Source organism: Ochlerotatus camptorhynchus, unplaced genomic scaffold (assembly GCF_037179485.1).
Source record: "Ochlerotatus camptorhynchus isolate MF236.1 unplaced genomic scaffold, CSIRO-AGI_Acam_v1.1 ptg000103l, whole genome shotgun sequence".
NCBI classification, from domain to species: Eukaryota; Metazoa; Arthropoda; class Insecta; order Diptera; family Culicidae; genus Ochlerotatus; species Ochlerotatus camptorhynchus.
In genome coordinates, this window is record NW_027040593.1 from 440997 (window position 1) to 464611 (window position 23615).

General features: G+C 43.0%; 1 protein-coding gene across 1 annotated transcript in view; it reads right to left on the reverse strand.

Annotated features, from left to right (window-relative positions):
• Positions 1-6123, reverse strand: part of LOC135699154 (sodium-independent sulfate anion transporter-like) — a 54931-nt gene extending 48808 nt beyond the window's left edge. The window contains exon 1 of the mRNA XM_065219371.1: positions 5988-6123. Coding sequence (XP_065075443.1) covers positions 5988-6069 — 82 coding nt within the window. The 5' untranslated portion in view covers positions 6070-6123. The remainder of the gene's footprint in view (positions 1-5987) is intronic.
• Positions 6124-23615: the final 17492 nt, after the last annotated feature.

Genomic DNA, 23615 nt, shown 5'->3' on the forward strand with positions numbered 1-23615 from the left:
GTTCGACGACGACGGGTGTGCTTTCGCGAGAGTGACGTTTATTGGATCCGTTTCTTTGCACGGGTGTTTTTTTTTTGTAACCAGTGGTGTAAGTGTGCCTGTGATTTGCATTGCCTCCCGGGAGGCCGGTTTACCGTGTTCGGATGTTACACTTTCATCGTGCAGTTCTATATGGTTCTATCGAGAGTCTTGTCACCGTGTGCGAGTTTTAACACAGTCCGGTTGGTAAATTAGCCGGGAAAAGTGCTGATAATGTGTCCGCCCCGAGTTTTGGTGGTAATTCGGTGGCCTACGTTGCCGTGAATCAGCATGTTTAAGGCTTGAAAAAGTGCTCGTCTGCTGGCCTCTCGCCAGTGTCGGAGATTGTGAGCAAGCTGAAGATGCCTCGCTGGAAACGCCCAAGAATTGACGGGCGGTAGCAGGCCGTAAACGGTTCCTGGGGAAAGCACTAGACACGAACCTCCTCCCAGATGACCATGGCAATGCAGGAAGTATTACAACAAAGGTAATTACAACCAATGCTCTTTGGATTAGTAAAAGGACGTTTGGTAAGAAATGGGGACTCAAACCTAAAATGTTACATTTATTCGGCTATAGTAAAACCAAGAATAATTTATGCATCACTAGTTTGGTGGCCAAAAACAGTGCAAAAAACAACTCAACAAAGACTTGAAAAACTGCAGAGGTTGGCCACTACCTCCATAACTGGAGCAATGCGCAGTACTCCATCTAAAGCCTTAGAAGCTTTGCTTAATCTTCTTCCTTTACATCAATTCATTCAACTGGATGCAATGAAGAATGCTCTCAGACTCAGACGAACAAAAGAGCTCTTTGAAGGAGATCTTAAAAATCATATGAGCATCTTGAAAGAGATTCAATTAAGTCCACTAATTTTAAAGAATGAAGATTTTATGGTAAAAACTCATGAATTCAACCATCTATTTAATGTGTTTAATACAACACGCAATGATTGGGAGACTGGAGGGCCGTTGATTCGTCCTGGGTCTATAACATTCTACACGGATGGCTCAAAACAGGATAACAGGGTAGGGGCAGGAATAACAGGTCCCGGAATTAACTGTTCTGTAGCAATGGGTAAATGGCCAACAGTATTCCAAGCAGAAATATTTGCGATTCTAGAATGTGTAGAAATATGTTTAAAACAGAAATTATAGGAATGCAAACATATGCATTTTTTCGGACAGTCAAGCAGCATTGAATGCCCTTAAATCAATGATCTACACTTCAAAGTTAGTGTGGGAATGCTATAATCAACTTCAGAAATTGTCCTGTCGTAACAAGGTAAATCTATATTGGGTTCCTGGTCATTGCGGCATTGAAGGAAATGAAAAAGCTGATCAATTAGCAAAGCTTGGCTCATCCCAGAAATTTATTGGTCCCGAACCATTTATTGGTCTATCGCCTTCTAATCTGAAAATGGAATTAAAGAACTGGGAAAAAAGCAAGGTACAATCCAATTGGAATAATACCTCAACAGCCCGGCAATCTAAACAATTCATTAAGCCCAACGTTTTGAGTACGCAAAGGTTACTCAATCTTTCCAAAAAAGATTTAAGCACCTACACTGGATTAATAACAGGACATTGTCCTAGTAAATATCATTTTAAAAAAATCGGAAAGCTTAGCGACGATAGATGTCGCTTTTGTTATTTGGAGAGCGAAAGCTCTGAACATTTATTGTGTGATTGCACTGCTTTATTTAATAAACGATGCAGATTTCTTGATAAAGGACTCACCGTACCTGAAGAAATTTGGACCAGTATACCCAATAAAGTTGTAGACTTCATTCGAAGTGCAATTCCATATTAGGATAATGCCGATGATCAATGATGAAGATCACTCTACATAGTGGTTGATCATCAAAACACACGGCAAATAGTAAAAAGAGGATACACCACAATAGATCAAAACACTGGTCGCAGTGGTAAATGTCCACGACACGGAAAAAAGGTAATTACTTTGGTGAATTCAAAAGATTCTTGCACTAATACTCATAATTTACCCCAAATTCTGCACCTTGTGCATTTCACATATGTCAGAGAAGTCTATTAGATATTAAATAGTGACAGATAGCAGACATGAAACTCAAGTGGAGATGCTGGGCAAAGGTGTTATATCCTAGACAAATGGTAAGTTACAAATTCGCTGTTGTCCTTGTCGTAGTCGCCGTCGTAGGCAGTACCGTTAGTATATTTAAAATTAACCATCAACCGCTGAAACTATATGAATTCGCGTATTTTTTTTTGCTCATTACATGCCAAGTGAAATTCGAGAACGTAATTTCATTTGAATAGCTTGTTTAACCAGGGCTCAAACAATCGTCACGTCGGTCATAGCTTGTTATGATTGCCTGAACAATGCGTAAAGAGCAAATCGAAACATTGAACGTCGCGTGAAAGTGGAACTTAATTAAGGCCTAAGTACTCTTTCATAGCTTTTAGTTTTCGGATTGAAAGATCGTCGGTTGCAGTGGCTTGCCCATTGAGCAGAAAAACGCGATCCCAGGTCCTTTTATATCAAAAATGTATGGTAAGATCGCTTGTTTATCGTGTATTTTGTAAAACTTTTCGTTGTCGTCGGTGCCGGGTTTGAATAGTTATAACAATGAGTAACGGTTTAATGTGATATGACGGGCTCGGTGGCCTTAGAGCAGCCGTTTTTGCTAACTGAGCAGAACATCAAGCCCATCCACATTCAAGATTCGTCAATCATTTTATTTGTTAACATGACTACATGGTAATAACAGTAACTCGATGATTAAAAAGGAATTCGTCTGCCTAGTGGCAAACGTTTTTGCTTACTGAGCAGAAGACCATGGGTTCAATCCCAAGCTCCTTCGCGTTATACGATTGTTAGGACATCTATTCAGCTTATCGTTTACCAAAACGAACCCTGCTGCAAGCCCAACCCTATTACCAACAATCAATACGAAACGATTTTAAATTGGATCACTACTTGACTAGCCTATTGGTCCCAAGCAAACGATACGTACCCCGTTCTAGTCGAAATTCTAGTACTACACAATGTTTGTTTTGATTTGCCATGAAAGTTTGACAGATAAAATGAGGGGTTCGTGGATTTTCCTATGTTTCGAGGGGTGCATCGATTAGCTTGGGACCAAAGAGAGTACCAGAGCTGGGCCAAAACTTGAGCACTTTTCTTCGGGACATGCTAGCATAGAGGTAACTCTAAGACCAGAAGGTCCCGAAGAAACGAGCTCAACTTTTGGCTCAGCTCTGGTACTATCTTCGGTCCCAAGCTAATCGATTCACCCCTCGAAACATAGGAAAATCCACGAACTCCTCATTTTATCTGTCAAACTTTCATGGCAAATCAAAACAAACATTGTGTAGTACTAGAATTTCGACTAGAATGGGGTACGTTAATCGATTTGCTTGGAACCAATATCGACCAAAATCGTTAGTTTCGTATTGATTGTTGGTAAAACCCCATAAGGAACTGTCAAAATGTGTGTGAAGAAACTCACTCACGTCACTTCGGGACTGGTGTCAAGACGAATTTAAAATCGATAGTTTTGTATTGATTGTTGGTTGCACATCGTTCTACTTGCTGAAAAGTTATAAAAGAGCGCTGCTGTCGTGCCTCCACTCATTTTCGCTTCGGACGGCGTGGTGAGTGTTACCAGCAGCAAGTCAGCGGTAAAAAGTGGAATTTTCCCTCTGCTTGTGCCGAGGACGACGTGATGAGTGGATCATCTTGACGACCAGCGATGGGGTGGAAGGAGACCGACTGGCGATCCGAGCTCATTTTCGCATCGTACAACGTAGTGGACCGATCTCCTGACCAACTAGCAGTAGTAGCAACTCCAACGGTAAGAGCTGGAGCCTTCTGATTTAGATCGAGCAATCGGTTCTTCTTAGGACCACCAATTTTTACAGGAAGAGTTACATTCCTGGGATAAATTGGCGGTATTGACCGATTTTCAGTGAGACCACAATATCTCTAAAAATCTCTTAAATCTCTAGTGAGAGGCATGGATGCCAGACCAGTTCCCAAGAAACATGATTCCTTTGCACATCATGAGACTGACCTACGTCACTCAGTCTATCTACACACTAACTTTAGATTACTGGAGTCAGTAAAATTTTACTGGGTTTTTGAATTGCGGATCGCCCAGTAATCATCACAGACATAATTTGCATTACCGAACTGTCCGTAAAGTCAATCTGTCAAAAATAACTGTTCATTCAGTAATTGGTTCGAGTTGCGTATACTGGAAAACCCAGTATTTTCTTTATGTTAATTTTGCTGCAATTTAACTGAGAAGACAGTTATTTGGTTCATTATTATACCATGCTACCCAGTTATATTAAAAATAGTGAATGTGCAGTAATCAAAGCATGAATCCTGGTGCAATTCACCGCTTGTAATATGCCAATTAATATGACGACTTAATCCCTTGACGTACCCCGGAATAGCCCGTCGACAGTGAAAGCAAACAATGCAAACATCCATTTTGTTGATCAAAATTTGTTGGAGACCAAGGAACTGCAAAAAGAGTAAATAATAAGTGTTGGTACCAACTCAGTTCCGTCATGATATAATTCAAATTTTAACAAAACTGCGCGATTAAACACTTGCTCCCGGATTTTACTGAGCTAAAATGGCGGCGGGAATAAAATTGACAGGTTAGAGTTTTACAATTCGTGGTCGGTAAAACAAGGTGGCTATGTTGCTGACCAGTCGGTAAAAAAATAAAGACTACTTTGTGCACAGTAATTATTTTTACTGACTTTTCGTGAAATCACGAAAATTTGGAAATTAACGACTTTCTCAGTAAATAAATATTCTGTGTACAGTATTTTGCATCAAACGATACCGAAGTTCAGTTTGTGTTTTACAGAACGTCGGTTATTCGCCTGATTTAAACTGAATTTTCAGTAAATCTTTCGTTTTACCGTGTAAGCCCAGTACAAAAAAATACCGAACAACTAAATGCTGGATTAGTGTGTACATTTCATACGTTGACGATTTTTTTTTTTTGCGATTTAAATTAACTAGTAACCTTGTTTTCAAGATTATTGCAATTTATTACACTGTTTGTTTAATTTACAAACACCTATCATTGCAGTGCTTTTCCGATTTCGTTCCGAATCAGGCGTTTCTTTTCTAATTATTTGACATCTAGGAAAAATAAGCGAATGCAACACGAATTATTATTAAATAAAAGAGTTTACTTTACTCTAATATAGGTACCGGAAAGGAAAGTAAACTCTTTTTATTCATATTCAAGAGCCACATGTGAAAAGGGCATACAAGCTTTTTGTAAACAAACCTTTGTAGGCCCTCTTCTTGCCAACCGAGGGTCGCCCACGCAAACTAACAACATCATCGGGAAGGGGAAACCTTCCCCTATCCGGAGATGTTGATGGTTTGCGTTGGTGTCATATGGGTGGCGAGAAAAAGGCATAATAATGTTTGTTTACAAAAAGCTTGTATGCCCTTTTCACATGTTGTGCTTGATATGGCATATTGTCACTATTCCTGTAATAAGCATCCATTTGAAAGTTTATAACTTTTGAGGCGTTCCAAATTGGTATGTTTAAGCGAAAAATTGCAAAAAAGCGAAAGTATTTCACTTATCAATATCCGATAAACGTCATTCAGCGATATGTTTTTACTTTTACACGAAAAAATGCCCTTTAATTTGCCTGTCATCATGAAACCATGAAATACTCCAAAGATAACCGACGTCTATTATCAGTGAAAGAAAACGGGCCTTGCCAGTAGCTTAGCCTTCTTCAACTCGTTGTATAGAAATTTAAAATGGTCATCATTTATGTTATGTATATTCTTGCAAAACCTGCCCACACTTCATTGGATATCGTTTCATCCGTCCAATTCGCATTATCAGTGTAATACATAGACTTTCGTTGCTCTCATCGCGTCACACCCACTCGTAGACTTAAGAAAAATAGAAAACAAACCCATTGATCGACACTCACCTGCAACGGCCAGGGCAACGCCATTCTCATGTTGAGGTAGGTTCTGGTAGATCGTTCCAGCTTTCGCATTGCGCTTGTCCATTTGTTCGCGATTATTCGATTGTCCGAAACGAGAAAATCTGTAATCTGTGTATTTATGCGTGACGATCAGTTGACAAACTTTTCTTAGGGTCGACAAAAAAAAATTGGTACAGAATTCTCAATCGCTTTTTCCGAGCAACACCTGCAACCGGGACCGGGATGGATCTTTTTCGGGCTCTAATCAGCGACTTACTGAGTTCAAACTCTGCCCGAAAGGCTCCTTTCAGGCGTCCAACGTGCCCTATGCTTATCAGTCGTCGCTATTGCTGCTTCACGCTGTCGGAAATTATTATCTTAATACCTCACCGCCACCTGCCAACCGACCGACTGCCTCGTGCCACCTCGATTCATAGCAGCTCCAAACGAACCGTGGACAGCGGAATGTATCCCTTTTCAAGCATCGTTGAAATTCGCGCTAACTGCCCTATCTTCCACTATCTTCCACTACTAGGTGTAACTATGTCCACGTCGTCTGCTGACGGATGGTGATGAACCTCCATTTTCTCATCTCAATGGCAACGATGAAGATAACCGAAGCAGTAAAAGATTTATTTTTGCTTGTTTTACCGCCTCTAAAAAAGACCGTCGGATTCCGTGTTTACATCTAATTGCACTGTGTACCAACTTATAATTGCTCATCGTATTGTCACGACCGTCACCAGGGACGCCTACGAAAATAGACACTGGATAATTATTCTGCCATGAGCGCGTACTATTCCGGTACAATTCCGTTCGGAGGAATCATCTTCGGCGTTATGTTTTTTTTTCCGCCAGACAGCATCATATTCAGATGATGGCATGATAAATAATCTCACTTGACGGCTGCAACACGCGCACATCACGTCTTCATTTGAACACGTTTGAACTTATAATTCGTTTGAACTTCAATTCTACATTGGTATAAAAAAAACACTATAAATTAAAAAAAAAAATACTAATAGCGATAATCTAGGATAATCCTAGATAAAGGAGGAAAGCGCGCGATAAGCTCGCGATGACCTCGGGAAGGAATGTTTATAAACAAAACAAGCGAAGCGTGGACAGCTGCTTTTGACGTTTATCATTCCACACAGAGCGGCTACTAGTTATATTATGACGGAGTATTGGTGCTGCCGTGGTGAAAATGTGCCGTTGAATCGAATGGTGGTGAATATCGTTCAGCAGCAATGAAATTTATGTAAGGTCCGGGCCAACATTGCTAAGCACACAACCCTAACAAAAATATCATTAACGAACGATAACCCAAATGATAGATTTTTTCCACAGATGGTTTGGATGATACCCAGAACATGCCGTTAAGCAACATAACCATAACAAATTTATTAGGAAAGTGACGACGTCATTCCATACTGCGAACAGTGGGATTTACGTCACTGCCAACAGCTGTTTGCACATTTCAGTGCCAACATTTCAAAGGGGCGTAATTGCATTTGTAAACAATGGCTTTAGCCGTCGATTTCTTGCAAATAAAAGCTCACTCATGAAAATTAAGGACACAAACAGGTAGATGAATGTTTCCTCCACCTGTTAGCAATGTTAATTTGGAGGGATGAGCTTTTATATGCGAGAAATCGACGGCTAAAGTCATTGTTTACAAAAGCAATTACGCCCCTTTGAAATGTTGGCACTGATTTCACTAATGTCGTTTTCGTTTTTGCCGTGTAGCACTGGTGTAGTGTAAGCAGGAATAAGCGCGAGTCTTTGACAACTCAATATAATTTAGTTTAAAGAGCCTGAATTAATATAGAGACGAAATGTCAAAATTGAAACAATCGATTGTCTGTTAAAATCATAGGAAAAGTCATTCCAATCGAGCAGAAGACCTGTCAAATGGATAAGATGTCGCCTCTATAAATTCAGGCTCTTTAATTTATTTGTAAACAAAGGTGTATTGGGAATTCGGGCAGTGGTAACGGAATCGGATTAAGAGAAAACGGACAACGTATTTTATTAAACGAACAAGATTTTAATGAAACGTGTTTCCTTTGCTAGGTACAGGTCAAGAAAGAAAAACTATTGTTTACTTCCGGTGTCTAATGACAGCTCATTGTCGAGGGGTTGCCCGATGGGGTTTGTGGTATAAGGGATAGGAAATTGACATTCCCAACACCCCCGCTCAATTTACAGAGCCCATCAACCCTAGATTTGCTCGATGTTTCTGGAAAATCCCAGCTGGCAGACCCTTGGTCATCACATCCGCCAACTGGTCCGTCGTCGGCACGTACTGCAGCATGATACGCCCTTGGTGGATCTCGTTCCGGACGAACATGTGCTTCACGTCAACGTGCTTCAATCGGCCCACTCCACGCTCATCCTCAGCAACACGGATCGTCGATTGATTGTCCTCAAAGTACGTAACGGGGTCGCTCATCTTGATTCCCAGATCTTCCAGCAACCGCACCAGCCATGTCCCCTGACATACCGCTGTAGTCAAGGAAACTAACTCCGCCTCGGTAGAAGACAGAGAGATCGTCGACTGTTTCCGCGTCAGCCAACAAACGGTACTGCCATGAATACGGAAAACATACCCGGATAATGACTTCCTGTCCATCACGTCGTTCGCCCAGTCTACGTCTGCGTAGGCTTCCAGTATCGATGCGCCGTCGTCTCCTCTATAGACCAGTCCGAGATCAAGAGTTCCACGAATGTACCGCAAAAGTCTCTTCAGGTGTACCCAATACTGTTCGGTTGGACAACTCTGGAACTGGCTGAAGTAGTTGACAGCCGTGCACAGATCGGGTCGCGATGTAAATGCCACGTACATCAAGCATCCGACCAACTCGTGGTAGGGCTTGTCCGTCCGTTCCGCTTCTTTTCCTCGTTCCAGGCGAAGGCGACACTCCATCGGTGTCGAGATAGGCTTGCAATCCTGCATGTTGAACCGGCAAAGAAGACTTTCCAGGAACCCACGCTGGCTGATTCTTAGGATCCGATTCTCGACGTCTCGCTCCACCTTCATCCCGAGGAAACTCTTCACTGCGCCAACATCCGACATTTCGAACTCGTCGACGAAACGACGTTTCACTTCCTCTACTAGCTTCAGGCTCCGAGATGCGATAAGGATGTCGTCGACGTACAGAATGAGAACTATCATCGAACTACCTGTTCCCTTCACATACAAGCACGGATCGTTAGCACTCCTCCGGAATCCCAACTCCTGCATGAACCGATCGAACCGCTGATTCCAAGCTCTCGATGACTGCTTTAACCCATACAGGGCACGGTTGAGGCGACATACCAAGCCATCCCTCTGCTTGTATCCCTCTGGTGGGGTCATATAGATTTCCTTGGTGATCTTTCCGTTTAAGAACGCGGTTCGCACATCCATTTGGTGGACGTGCCATCTCTCCTTGTTCGCTACCGCCAAAAACGCTCGGATCGTATCTAGTTTGGCTACCGGAGAATACGTCTCCGAATAGTCGAATCAGTGCCTTTGCGAAAAGCCACGCGCTGCTAGTCGAGCCTTACAACGGTCCGGCTGACCATTGTCAGATCTCTTAACCTTAAACACCCACTTACAGGAAATTGGCTTTCTCCCCTTCGGCAGCTTCATCAATGTCCAGGTGTTATTCTTGATAAGGGAGTTCATTTCTTCACGAACAGCTTGCTCCCACTGCGGCCAATCTTCTCGCATCTTCATCTCAGCCAACGAACAAGGTAGATTATCGACGAAACTGGCGGCATTCAAAGCGAAACCAGTGTAGTTGAACTGGTAGTCTTCATGCCACCCTGGAGCATGTCGCTTCCTCCGCGGTCTTCGCTCCTCATCGGCCAAATTTTCGTTCACAGCTTCCGGATCAGACTGCTCGACTTCCGGATCGGACTCCTCGCCTGCGCTACCGAATACCTCTTCGTCATCCTCGGAATTAGCATCGTCCTCGTCCTCGGAATCAGGATCTTCCTCCTGGTCACTTCGTACACTTTCGTCGTCTGCATCTTCGGTTTGCCCGGGTAGAATCCCGAACTGATCGCTTCCAGGATCTTCATTCACTTGCTGAACGCCATGATTTCTTTCTTCTACGAATATCACGTCACGAGCCGAAACGATTTCCTTCCGCACAGAATCCCAAATCCGGTAACCGTTGGCAGTATACCCGACGAACGTACCGCGCCACGATTTCGCGTCGAGTTTCTTCCGGAACTCTTTCGGAATGTGAACGTACACATCCGCACCGAACACACGAAGTCTCTTCACATTTGGCTTTTCCCCATTCCAAATCTCAAACGGAGTCTTTTTCGAGTCAATAGCATTGGCAGGGCTACGGTTAGCCAGAAACGCCGCGGTTTGGATTGCCGTACCCCACAGCCTTTTGTCAACACCACTGTCCTCGAGCATCGAACGCGTTTTCTCGACCAACGTTCTGTTCATACGTTCACTCGTGCCGTTCTGTTCGGGCGTGTAGGGTACCGTCCACTCAATCACAATTCCCTTCTCCTTACAAAAATCAGTGAACGCGCGGCTCTTATACTCCCCTCCGTTATCGCAACGGAACCGAGAGATGCCCCTGCCAAACTTAGCACTCGCGATCGCCTCGTATTCCCGGAACTTTTCGGCGACTTGGTCCTTCGAACGTATCAAAAACACAACAGTGAACCGGCTCCAGTCGTCTATGAACGAGACGAAATATTTCTCTCCGTGTATGCCCACCGGCGTCACTGGGCCACAGACGTCCGAACCAGTTCCAAAACTCTTTTGGACTGTTTGCCCACGCGCGCGGAGAACGGTTCTCGAGTCTGCTTACCGGCGATGCACGACTCACACACGGTTCCGACGTCAGTCTTTTTCGCGGTTCCAAAGTCCAATCCGACGACCATATCGTTACGAGCAAGCACTGATAAGTTCTTCGCACTCAGATGCCCGTACCGACGGTGCCAAAGTTCGAGATGTTTCGGAATCCGACCGCAAAAATACGACGACTTATTTGCAATCTCACTTTCTCGGCGAAACCTGCGGTTTCCATCTTCCGCACGGAGAGCAAATTAACTCTTGCCTCCGGTATGTACAAAACGTTCTTAAGGGTAATTGGAATGGACTTACTGTTGATGATGGATGTCAGTTTCACCTCGCCGCTGTGCTTCGCGGTGATGCACTCGCCCTCCTTCGCGACAGCAATCTGCATCGGCTCTGCCATCGGGGACAAACTCTCGAACAAACTCCGGTCGTTTGTCAAGTGTTCGGACGATCCCGAATCGATGATCCAGCTGACTTGCTGCGTGGGTGGAGATCCAGACGATCCACTCATGAAACACACACCATCTTCACCCTTTCTGTAATGCGCAGTGTTTTTCTTCTCAGGGTAGTCGGAAATTTTATGGCCTTCTTTGTGGCAGCCGAAACACTTCCACTTCTTTTGTTGTTGTTGCTTTGCGCGAGGCTTTCCGGTGCTTGAACCGGCGAAAGCGGCATCGTCACTTCGGGGAACCGACATGTCAACACTGGCACTCTTCCGCTTGATTTCTTCGTCCAGTAATCGGCACCGCACAAAATCAAGGGACAGATTTTCTTCTGGCATTGTTTCCAGTGCCGTCACTACCGTCGCGTACTCTGACCCGAGCGTCAGCAGCAAATGACAAACGATGTCAATATCTTCCAGCACGGCGCCCGTTGCTTTGTAGTCACGTACAACACGGTCAAACACAAGAAAATGTTCTTGAAGAGAACCACCTTCGTGTCGCAACGACAACAACTTCTTCTTCAGGTGCAAGCGACTCGCGATGCTTTTGCGCTCGAAAATCCGCTGCAGCGCCAGCCAAATCGCTCGCGGGGTCGGCTTGTCCTGAATGTACTCGAGTTGGCTATCGTGAATCCGCGAAATCAGGAGGGACTTGCAGCGACGGTCCTTCTTCCGTCGTTTTTCCGCTGCTCTCTCCTTCACCTCCTTCACGGCATTCGTGTCCTCCTGCTTGACGACGTATTCGTCAACTTCCTCCAGTTCCGCCTGTATGCACTCGGCGAGCTCGTGCTCCTCCAGCACCACCTGCATACGGAACTTCCAGGAGGGATAGTTGCTTCCGTCGAATTGCGGCACACGCGCGATTTCGCCTTCTCTCTCCATTTCTACTTGACCGGACACGACGATTCAAAAACACTTCGATCCCGACACTCGAGAATCCACTGGGCCCATAACCTATTGGGAATTCGGGCAGTGGTAACGGAATCGGATTAAGAGAAAACGGACAACGTATTTTATTAAACGAACAAGATTTTAATGAAACGTGTTTTCTTTGCTAGGTACAGGTCAAGAAAGAAAAACTATTGTTTACTTCCGGTGTCTAATGACAGCTCATTGTCGAGGGGTTGCCCGATGGGGTTTGTGGTATAAGGGATAGGAAATTGACATTCCCAACAAGGTGCATCCTATATCTACACCCTAAAATATTTCGGTGTACGGCAGTGTAGCACCGGTGTAGCTACACCGCAAAAACGAAAACGACATAACTCCAATAAGCCTGTTGGAAAGAACCTTACACGGCAAATGAGAGCAACTCAAATTTGAGTTTAGTTCACTCATAATCGCCAAAAGTGCAGGAACTCAGCGATGAGTTAATATGCCTCATGTTTTCCCAGGTTTTTCCAGGATTTTCCAGGGAAAAATTCCCGAATTTGAGAAAAGTAAAGATTGGATTCACTCAGTCTATTGGTACTACTCCGAGACTGAATAAAATTTTCGTCAATTTCCTCATTTTCCGGCAGATTTTTTAGGTTTTCCACGAGAAACCATGGGACTAATTTTACTCATCGCTGAGTTCCTGCACTTTTGGCGATTATGATTGAACTAAACTCAAATTTGAGTCGTTCTCATTCGCCGTGAAACGACATTCGTAAATTTATTTTGATAGTATTCGTAGGCATACTGCTTTTCAGTACGAATTTGTTGATGTACCGATACTAGGCGAATTAACGCTGATTAAACCTGCATCTACACGGTCGATCACGCCAACTCAAAATTGAATCCAGTCGACTCAATTTAGGTAAAAGTGGATTTACTCAATCTCTGAAAACTGTTTTTTTTTCTAGTCAAAACTTAGTGGGCGTACAAATATCAATCTACAGCTGCTTCTCTGATCAAATGCATAAGGGAATTTTCGGATGCCGATGCAGATTACTATGCGCTTATGTGAACAAAAGTGCATAGCAAAAACTACAAGGGACACCCCAATGGGGTTTTACGCAATGATGATGTACGTACCACGTAGTCTATGATATAATAAATATTGTTGTTAACTGCAGCAGGAGCTTGTGTTTTGTGTAGGAATAGGAATTTTAGCGGGGTTCTCTCTGTTTATACTCTTTAGTATGACCACAAACGAAGTGACAGACGGAGCGGCTCGAAAACTTTGGTGACTAACCTGCTATTTCAATTTTTCAGTGTACCACATGGCAACACCACTACTACTGGATTGAACCACATGGCAACACTACTACCATAGAGGTAACTCTAAGACCACTGGGTCCCGAAGAAAATCATTATTATTTTTGGCTCACTCAGTACCAGAACAACGGTCCCAAGCAGTCCCAAGCTATTTCATTCACCCCTGCATGTTCTGCATGAATCCACACACCCCTGATGTTATCTGTCAAACTTTCATAGCGAATCAAAACAAACATAGTGTAGTAATAGAATTTCAACTAGAATAGGGTACGTTAATCGTTTGCTTGGGACCAATAGGATACTAAAGTGGTGAGCCAATTTAAAATCGTTAGTTTCGTATTGATTGTTGCTACTACTGGATTGAACTAGCATTTTCACCAAATGTACTAGAATGTTTTGGTTCTATCTCTTTCACTCTACTCAAAACCGAAATGCATAAAAAAATGACAAAATGATACGCACTCTTTGCACACTGTCAAAGAATCATTGTACACAAAATCAACTTTGTTCAAATCAAAACAAAAAAACTAACCCATCTGGTGGATGATGGCACAAGCTTCCAAGAAAATTCTATTACAGTGAACCACATTTATTAAATGGATTTCTTCGCCAGTTAGTCGTCTGTCACTTCGTTTGTGGTATGACTATGATTGCCCTGAAAAGAATATGGCGATAAGTGTGCAAAATATTACGCAATTCCATCCTCCCTATTCGCACGCGCCCGAGGATCGGAGGCGAATGCCACTTCAACTTGTTTCGTCTACTTACTACTCTCTGACGACTGTGCTGGGGAAGCAGCATATGCATGTAGGTAATTGGGGGATTTGTTAGTTAATTCGACGCTTTTGGACAATGCTGGACATTTACGAGTTTTTCAATAGTTTCTTGTTGAAAATAAACATTCGGAAGCATTTTTATCGATGCGTAGCCATATTTCTGATCGATTGGTGATAAAATTATTGAAATTGGACCAAGGGGCAGTTGAGTCATTAACGTTCAAAATCTTTCAAAATTTGTCACATGTTCCATTTTCGGTTTTCACAAAGTGTACCCCCATATTGAAATCACAGACGTAGTCCTACGTCAAAAAACATCTAGAGAAATATTCTGTCTAATATTGCAGATATAATCTGAGCCCTTCAATGTGGATTGAAAATACAGTCAACTCTCCACAACTCGATATCGAGCTATAGAACCAACTGAAAAAACCATCGCAACTTGCCGAATATATTGTAAATTTTCACTTAGCAGCACAGAGAACAAACATTGAGGCTCGAACAATATTTCTCTAAAAACTAGTGTAAAGATTCCTATTCGACTTAAGCGCCACTAACGGTGACTTCCCCACTTAAAAACCCTCTTTGACAACCTGATGGCGCTGGCGTTGCTCAGTTTACTCTAGCCATTTGCCCTGTAAGTTTACCTAGCTTCTAACACAGAGAACAGACGTCCAACTTCGGTCAGAAACTTGTGTAAAGATAAGTAGGAACATCGCCGTTACGTGGCGCTAGCATTTTCTGATTTCCTCTATAAATTTTCCACTTTCGACCAATTTGGCTGTTGAAAATTGCCACTTGGTGCTACCAGCACTTAGTGTCTAGTGCAAATTGTGTAACGCCAGCGCCATCAGGTTGTCAAAGAGGTTTTTTAAGATGGAAAGTCGCCGTTAGTGGCGCTCAAGTCAAATACACACAAAAAATAATCGTTGATAAAATTAAAAAAGCCATTAGTAAAATTAAAAGTTTGCGTTGGTTCTTTTTGGTAGAAAGCGGTTAGCTTTCAAAACTAAAGTCAACCAATTGTCTAATTAAAAGTTTTCCGTTCACTACTTTTAAAAGCTAAAACTTTTAAGATGAATTGTAATACTGTCAAATGAAAAGCACGGCATATTGAAATTAAAAGTGGGTTCTTTTCAATTCAAAACAAATTTTTGACATGAAAATGTGGTAAATTTGAAATAATATGTACTGTTTTGATTTACAATAAAAGCATTTTAAATTTAAATTTAAGTATTTTGAAGATTATAAAATCATTTTTAGTATTCAATTCTAATAATTATTAAATCCAAATATTTTCTTTATTTGATAAATAAAAATCTACAAATACAAAAATATATGTATTATGTCAGTTCGGTGCTGGCACGTGTATAAGCGTCTTACGTAGGCTCCACGCCACAGCTGATGAATGATGTATGTGTAGTCGAATAGGTTCGGATTCCAGGAAATAGTTACCACATTCAGCTCAGAACAGCTGCCCCGCCAGCCAAGATGAGATCAGGGATTCTTCAGTTGAAGTTTGATTCCATCGATGTCCAGCACGGCATAAGTATAGGTTGATAAGAGTCTCCTACGTTGGGTTCTACTTCCGTTATCCATCAGCGACGTTACTAGCGCAGAAAGTGACCACACGCGAACAAACCCATGAAGACATGCCTAAAACGAAAAACACCAAGATCAATTTTCAGCATCTCAAATCAAGACAAAAAACCTCACTCACTCTTGCACGAGTTCAGGGAAAGCGCTAATGTTCTGAAACTTCCCAACAGAATACCTAACGCGATCGCTTGTTGAATACACACTACTCTCGGCTGATCTCCATCCGTTCTTGAGGCCAGGCAGGATGATGAATAAAATAAAATGTCTGTAGGCGGAAGCAAAACATGAGGTTCTCGATGTCAATGTTGGTGCTGGCTGTTTCAAAAATTGACTGGAGCATAGACGAATCAATGGGGCTGTGAAAAAAGTAATTTTTTAATAAATGTGAACCTGTTGAAGAAGCGTTTTCGACATTTCTAAAATTAATTACTCACTCAATATCCGAGACGGTTCTGCTGCTGCAAAAATGAACGCAATACATTTTGGCGCGAAGTAAACGGCTACTGAAACTTCAGTGCTGCTAGTAAACAAATCGATGTGAAAAGGTATATTGACAGTTGAACAACTTTCCTTTTAAAAAATGCACTTTTAAAATTACAAGTCAAAAGTGAAAAAAACACATTCAAACAAAAAATTTAATTTTCATTTTGAATATTTTCGCAGTTAATACCGAGGGGGGAGACACATCTAAATATCAAGTTTAGATGGTGAACAAATCTCACACTAGCGAATCAATCTTCGAACAATCTTCTTTCATTTGTCGCATCTACTTGCATCGCTCATCAATTTTTTGCAGGAAATCTTCAGAATCGTCATCCAACTTCTTTCTATCTATTCAGCGTGCGCGCAGCACAACACAATCTTTTTTGCATCGTAGATAGAGTCGTCCCCCTCGGTTAATACTACGAATTTTGGCAACCATTCAATATGAAAATGCATTATTTTTATTGATACAATTTTTGTTGTTTGTGTGTAGGAATCCTTACACTAGTTTTTAGAGAAATTTTGTTCGAGCCTCAACGTCTGTTCTCTGTGATTTTATCTAGATGAACGCGTCATTGGAACGGTACTAATGGATATTTTTGGTCGCTATTGAAAATTTAGTCGAGTATAGAATTTATGTATGGGCCCATATTAGGGATATTTAGGCCGACATTACATCTAATTTCCTGTAGGAGCAGGTACTCCGCTGCTTGCTGGTTGATGTGTCCTAGGTAGTAACCTGAAAAGCCATGTGTGTCCGCTTCCTTGATCCCTGTTGAGTAAAGTTGAATTCCGTTGTTTGTTGATCCGTTGAACGTCGAGGGGTCGTAACCAAGCAGATTCCTGACGTTCTCCGGGAGCCCGTGTTGTTCGCGTAGCTTTTGGAACTCCGAGCAGACGCACAGCGCGTGTTCCACCGAGGCGGGGAGGCTGCAAATTGAACAAACCTTGCGGAAAGGTGTCCCACCGAAATTACAGGAAATTCTCGCCCGATCCGGAGTCCTGAGATGATCCGCTGGTCCTTGTACTTTTGGCTGTCCACACGGATAGAAATCTCCTTATACCTATTGGCAAATTTCTATTGCTGATTATTCATAAAATGTATAAGTCAACTAGTAAACAGTTAATGAAGATCATGTGTCAAATGAAATGTATAAGCGGTCACACATACCTTTTATGCATTCTTATAGGACCTATGTGGTTTGTCTTATGGAATGTATAAGACTGATGTTTTGGCAAAAATGTATAAGTGAAACACATAAATAAAATAATTTATTTTCGTTTCGTGCAGCCAGGGGCGTACGGTTTCCTTGATCTTCTTCAGGAAAGGGGTCCGTGACTGGAACCATCCCTGTGGCCAGGCTTCCATAATAGTATTCGCAATCCAACGCCTGACGATTTTAAATTGGCTCACTTCTTGACTAGCCTATTGGTCCCAAGCAAATCGATTAACGTATCCCATTCTAGTATAAATTCCAGTACTACACTATGTTTGTTTTGATTCGCTATGAAATTTTGACAGATAAAATGAGGGGCTCGTCGATTTTCCTATGTTTCGAGGGGTGCATCGATTAGCTTGGGACCGAAGATAGTACTAGAGCTGAGCCAAAAAGTTGAGCACGTTTCTTCGGGACCTGCTGGTCTTAGAGTTACCTCTATGGATTTACCACTACTGCTGCCGAGGGCAAACTGAAGCTCCCGGAAGGTAAGAGTTTCGTTGATCTGGAGAGCAAGAACATCGGGTGGAATTCGCAAGTCACGAATGCTTCTTGTGGAAGGTTCGACGCGCTGGACGAAATCACTGTCGTAGCCACTGACAGCAGACCTCCGATGTATGTTGTTTAAATCAAGTTGCCAAAGTTCTCTTGTGACAATGATTACAGCTTATTTTAAATACCCCTGCTTTACCTAAAACATTAACTGGGTCTTTAGTGGATCATAGCAATGATTTAAACTTTTTATCGATGATTGTCCGGATTGTGGTCTCCTTGTATCCGTTGAGTCTCGCTGTTTCGAAGATGTACTGCAATTTCTTAACCTTTCCTGATTCGCAGAGTGGAACAACAGTCTGCATCCGATGAATCATGTGATTGAAGGCGGCCATTTTTAGCTGGAACGAATGGTTAGTTTAGTTTTTATTTTAGTTTAAATGATCTTTATTTCAGTTCAACTTGGATGATTACCATATACATTTGTCTAAGTGATTTAATTGCTTTCTTCATCTTTAGGTATGGGCAAAATTCAAAATTTGATTTACAGAATTAGTCCTGGACTTAGTACACGGTCGACCACCTTGGTGGGATTGGTTTGTTTTGTTTTTAGAATTTGAAGAGAAACTACTTAATACTACTATTTACAGCTTAAAACTAACCTACTCTACTATATACACTTAACCTGCTATGTACAAATTGCTTATTAAAGCATGTTCAGAAAGATTGCATTTTTGGGTAAATTTGGTTGTCATATCCTCAAATTTGGAATCTACTTTGGGAATTTCTGCCTCTTGATGGAGGTCTGCTATTCTTGTGTCGAATGGACGATCTAGGATCATCCTCAACACTCTATTCTGTGCAACCTGGATTTTGTTCCTGTGGGTCTGAGCGCACGATTCCCACACCGGGGCGGCACAGAAGATCGCGGGGGCTATGATCTATTTGTAGACAGCCAGTTTGTTTTGCCTTGAGAGGCGGGATCTGCGGCAAATGAGCGGATACAAACACCTAACCAAGGCGGAGCACTTAACTAGGGTTTTCTCTATGTGCGAGCGGAACAGGAGCTTCTCATCGAACAACATCCCGAGATAAGTAACATCAGCGGACCACTCGACCCTTGTACCATCCATTATTACGGTACAGGAGGGAGACGGTTTAAGTTTTGGCGATTGTCTGTGAAGGAACATGATCGCTTGGGTTTTCGAGGCGTTGATTTTGATTTTCCGCGTGGTGGCATAATCAGTAAAGGTGTCAAGGCATCGTTGGAGCTTGTTCGTAATTTCACGAGGCATCCTACCCTTGACGGCTATCGCGGTGTCATCTGCGAACAGGAAGAACACGCAACCGTCTCCTAGAGGAGGGATGTCCGACGTGTAGATGCTGTAAAGCAGTGGTCCCAGCAGACTCCCTTGCGGAACACCTGCTGGGATCGGAAATTGTCCCGAAAGGGAACTATTCAACGACACCCTGAACGACCTTTGCTGGAGGTAGTAACGGGTGATTTTCACAAGGTATGGTGGAAAGTTGGAGTTACAAAGCTTGTATATAAGTCCGTCGTGCCAAACATTGTCAAACGCCTTTTCAACGTCTAACAAGGCCATGGCTGTGGACATGGATACAGCTTTGCTACTTCGGATGTTATTCATCACCCGCACTAGCTGATGATTGGTGGAATGCCCCTTGCGGAACCCGAACTGTTCCGGAAGAAGAACGTCATGTTCCTCCACAAACTTGTTTAGTCGGCTGAGGATCAATTTTTCGAACAGCTTGCTCAGCGCTGAGAGCAGGCTAATCGGTCTGTAGCTTGACGGTAGTGAAGGGTCTTTCCCAGGTTTGCGGATCGGGATGATTTTTGCCACCTTCCAGATGCTTGGAAAGTAGTGCAGCTCCAGGCACCTGTTGAGGATGGCAGCCAGCAGCGAGTGCACCCTCGCGCTGAGATTTTTCAACTCTAGGTTGAATATTCCGTCAAACCCGGGAGGCTTCATGTTCTTACTGTGTTTCAGCGCTGAGCAAATTTGTTCCTCTGTAATCCGTTCTTCTGGAGGGACGGCACAAGGGGAGGCATCTAACGTCTGGACGCACTGCGCAACCTGGTTCTCGAGTGGACTTGGGATTTTGGAGCCAAGCAAATGCGACTGGGCAATGTGCTCCCCAATCGCATTGGCTTTCTCTTCGTTCGTCATTGACTCTAAGTGGTGGAATGGGCTTGGGGTGAGACTTCAGCACCTTGGCAACCTTCCAGAATGGTCTGGAACGGTCGTCCAGGTTCTGAACGAGCCGCCCGAAACTCTCGTTCCGGATTGAGACCATTCTGGAAGCGATCTGCCGATTCAGATCGACCATTTCGTATTTACGCTGCAGATGCCCAGTCCGCTGGAACTGGCGTCTACGAACATTTCTGAGCCGAATCAAGAGTTTGGTGTGGGAATCAATTGCTTGAAACTTACCCCTCACAGGAACTCGTCGAACGCACTCTTCGTCAGCCACGGATATGGCTTGATGGAGACCCTCCAGGGCCCGGTCGATGTCCTCCACTGTGTCGAGCGGTGGGTTGTCGTCGATGTGGCGGTCGACCACGCGCCGAAACTGGACCCAGTTGACCCGATGGTAGTCCTTCCGCAGGCACGGTGCAGGGGCCACGTTGCAGCCCAGCTCGGTCAGCACCGGTTGGTGGTCCGAACTCAGGTCGTTGACGGCAACCGGCTTGGCTAATCCAGTGTTTGCCAAGAACAGGTCCAGCGTCGATGGGTTGCCCGCCGATGATGTGAAGGTTGGTTCGTCCGGAAACCAGACGGAATAGAGACCATGCTGGGAATGGTCGAATAATAGGCGGCCGTTCTGGTTCTGCTGGTAGTTTCGCCAGGCCTCGTGCCGGGCGTTCAGGTCCCCTCCGATTACGAAGCGGGCATTGGTGCGGGTTATGATGTCAAGGTCGTTCTTGAACTGATGTGCTGTACCATTGCTAACCGGGGGCAGTAGGCGGCGATGAACCGGACGTTTCCGTTCGATGTTTCCACCTCTACGCCGACGGCCTCGATGATGGAAGTGCGGTAGTGGGCTAGGGTGCAGTACTTGACTGGAACGAATGGTTGGAAGTATAGGGGATAACTTCGTCGGTGGTCTGTTGGTGCTTGTTGGTTCCTGTAAACTCTGTATTCAAGAAGTAGTGACGGAATAGTGATGTCAAGAAGATCAAGGAATGCGAGTTTTACGGCTTTTTCTACCTCGTGAGTAAATTTTAACCTTGTGAATTCTGTAAATATCATCTAAAATTTGTGGAAGGATTTCCAGTTTAACTACGCTGAAGACATCGTCGACAAACATCCACCAACGGTTTGGTAATAGCAACCGGTGGAAACTAACGATTTTTAATTGGCTCACTACTTGACTATACCTATTGGTCCCAAGCAAATCGATCGACGTACCCCATTCTAGTCAAAATTCTAGTACTACACCATGTTTGTTTTGATTCGCTATGAAAGTTTGACAGATAAAATGAGGGGTTCGTAGATTTTACCATAGAGGTATGTAACTCAGACCAGAAGGTCCCGAAGAAACGTGCTCAACTTTTTCCCAAGCTTATGGATGCACCGCTCGAAATATAGGAAAATCCACGAACCCTTCATTTTATCTGTCAAACTTTCATAGCGAATTAAAACAAACATTGTGTAGTACTAGAATTTCGACTAGAATTGGGTATGTTAATCGTTTGCTTGGGACCAATAGGGTAGTCAAGTAGTGAGCCAATTTAAAATCATTAGTTTCGTATTGATTGTTGATTTTACTGTGTTTCGAGGGGTGCATCGATTAGCTTGGGACCGAAGAGAGTACCGAATTGAACCCAGGCGCATTGAAGGAATGCAAAAAAACACAGCCATAACACAGACAAACAGACGGTAACTCTTCAAATAAGTTTTCCTTCAAAACATCGAGCTATTCGTGTCAAAAAGCTTGCTTGCCAAGCACAAACGAAGTGACAGACGGAGCGGCTCGAAATTTGATTTGACACACTTACATTTGAAATTTTCGAGTGTACCTCACGGCAACACTATCTACTCACATGTACTAGCTTAAAGTAGGGGATTACGCCTGTTATCTCTTTTTCTCTAACGAAAATTTAAAGTGATCTCATCACTCACGTATTCTTCTAGTCATTTTCCTTATCTCTTTTGCTCCTTCCAAATCAAGCGAAACGGGCGAAAATTGAAGTTGACGTTCTGATCCGTTTGTTTGTTTTGTTTTGATCAGTTGCGGAGAATCAGCTGGAAAGCGTTAAAAGTACGGAAGGAATCGTACCAACGTTCAAGGATGTTCTGGCAGTGTTGAACGAGTGGAAAACGCCTATATGGACGAAAAGAAGGAAGCTATCTTGGCATTGATGGAATTTGCCCAACATACTGGAACAGCCTCAAACTGCCTTCGAAGAAATCTACAAACTTATCAACTACCCTAACAAAGAAATCCGCTTCTATTGATGTCTTGAAGCAGTTCGTCGTGTCACGAGCTGGGAAACGTCGAGGAAGTCACTTAAACTTTTCGGATTTTGCTTCCTAAGCAGAGCGATATTATCCGGAAGAACGAGGAACGAACCGTCGTCAAGTCGGCTCTGGACAGATACAGTTGGTGCTGCTACTATGGATGCAGAAGGACAGAAGGATGCCATATCTGGATGTGTCGTTGATGTCCTGAACGGTAAAGTAGTCTGCAAATTTGATGAACACGTCGACGAAGAGCAAGAGTAAAGCGAGTCAGTGAGGCCATCATCGAGTCGGTTCGATATTCTGCCTAAATTTGGAAGTGCCCTACCTCCGGTCAAATTTGCCGTGTACTTTGGACGCGTTTAGCCTTACTTCATTAAAAAAATCGTAAGTTTTTATCGAGTCTTAGGCTCCTATCCAATCATTGACTATTGACTATTCTAATAACCAGGAGAAAACCAAACACAAAAACAAAACAACGGACCTTTGAGATTGGCGTACTATAGGAGTGCTTCCGTGGCCTGAAAGTGTTTACTGCGAACTGGGTCGAGTTGTAGTTGCCCATCGTCTTGCGTACAGGATCGCAACAATGAGGTGCGAAACAACGCCGAGTCCGGCATGGTGCTGCACGAAAACGAGTGTCGTTTCAAGAGAGCCAAAGATTTTTCCAAAGTCAATTTTGAAGCCATTTTTCCTATGCAATGTTCTCATTTTTGGTTTCTTATTGAACAATTAATTTAATTTTGTTGTTTATTTCTCTGCAGATTATAACAATTACCTTTTTTAAACAGACTTTGATCTTGAAAAACATCAACCTTCGTCATGGAACTTAAAAACAACAAGTCTAATCGCGGGACAAGTGTCTAATCGCGGATTTAATTGTTAAATACAACTTTATAGTCAACAATGACGGACAACTTTATAGTCTACAGTGACATCAAACCGACTACTTCAATGATGTACTCGGAGTTCGAAGTGTACTAAGTGTAAAAATATCAAGATCATAGGTATAAAAAAGAAAACTACAATGTGTAGAATCGGAACCTACCTAACTAAAAAACTAAAGATTAAAGTAAACTAAAGGAGGAAAATCAATACAAATCTCTAATAAGGAAAAATTTCA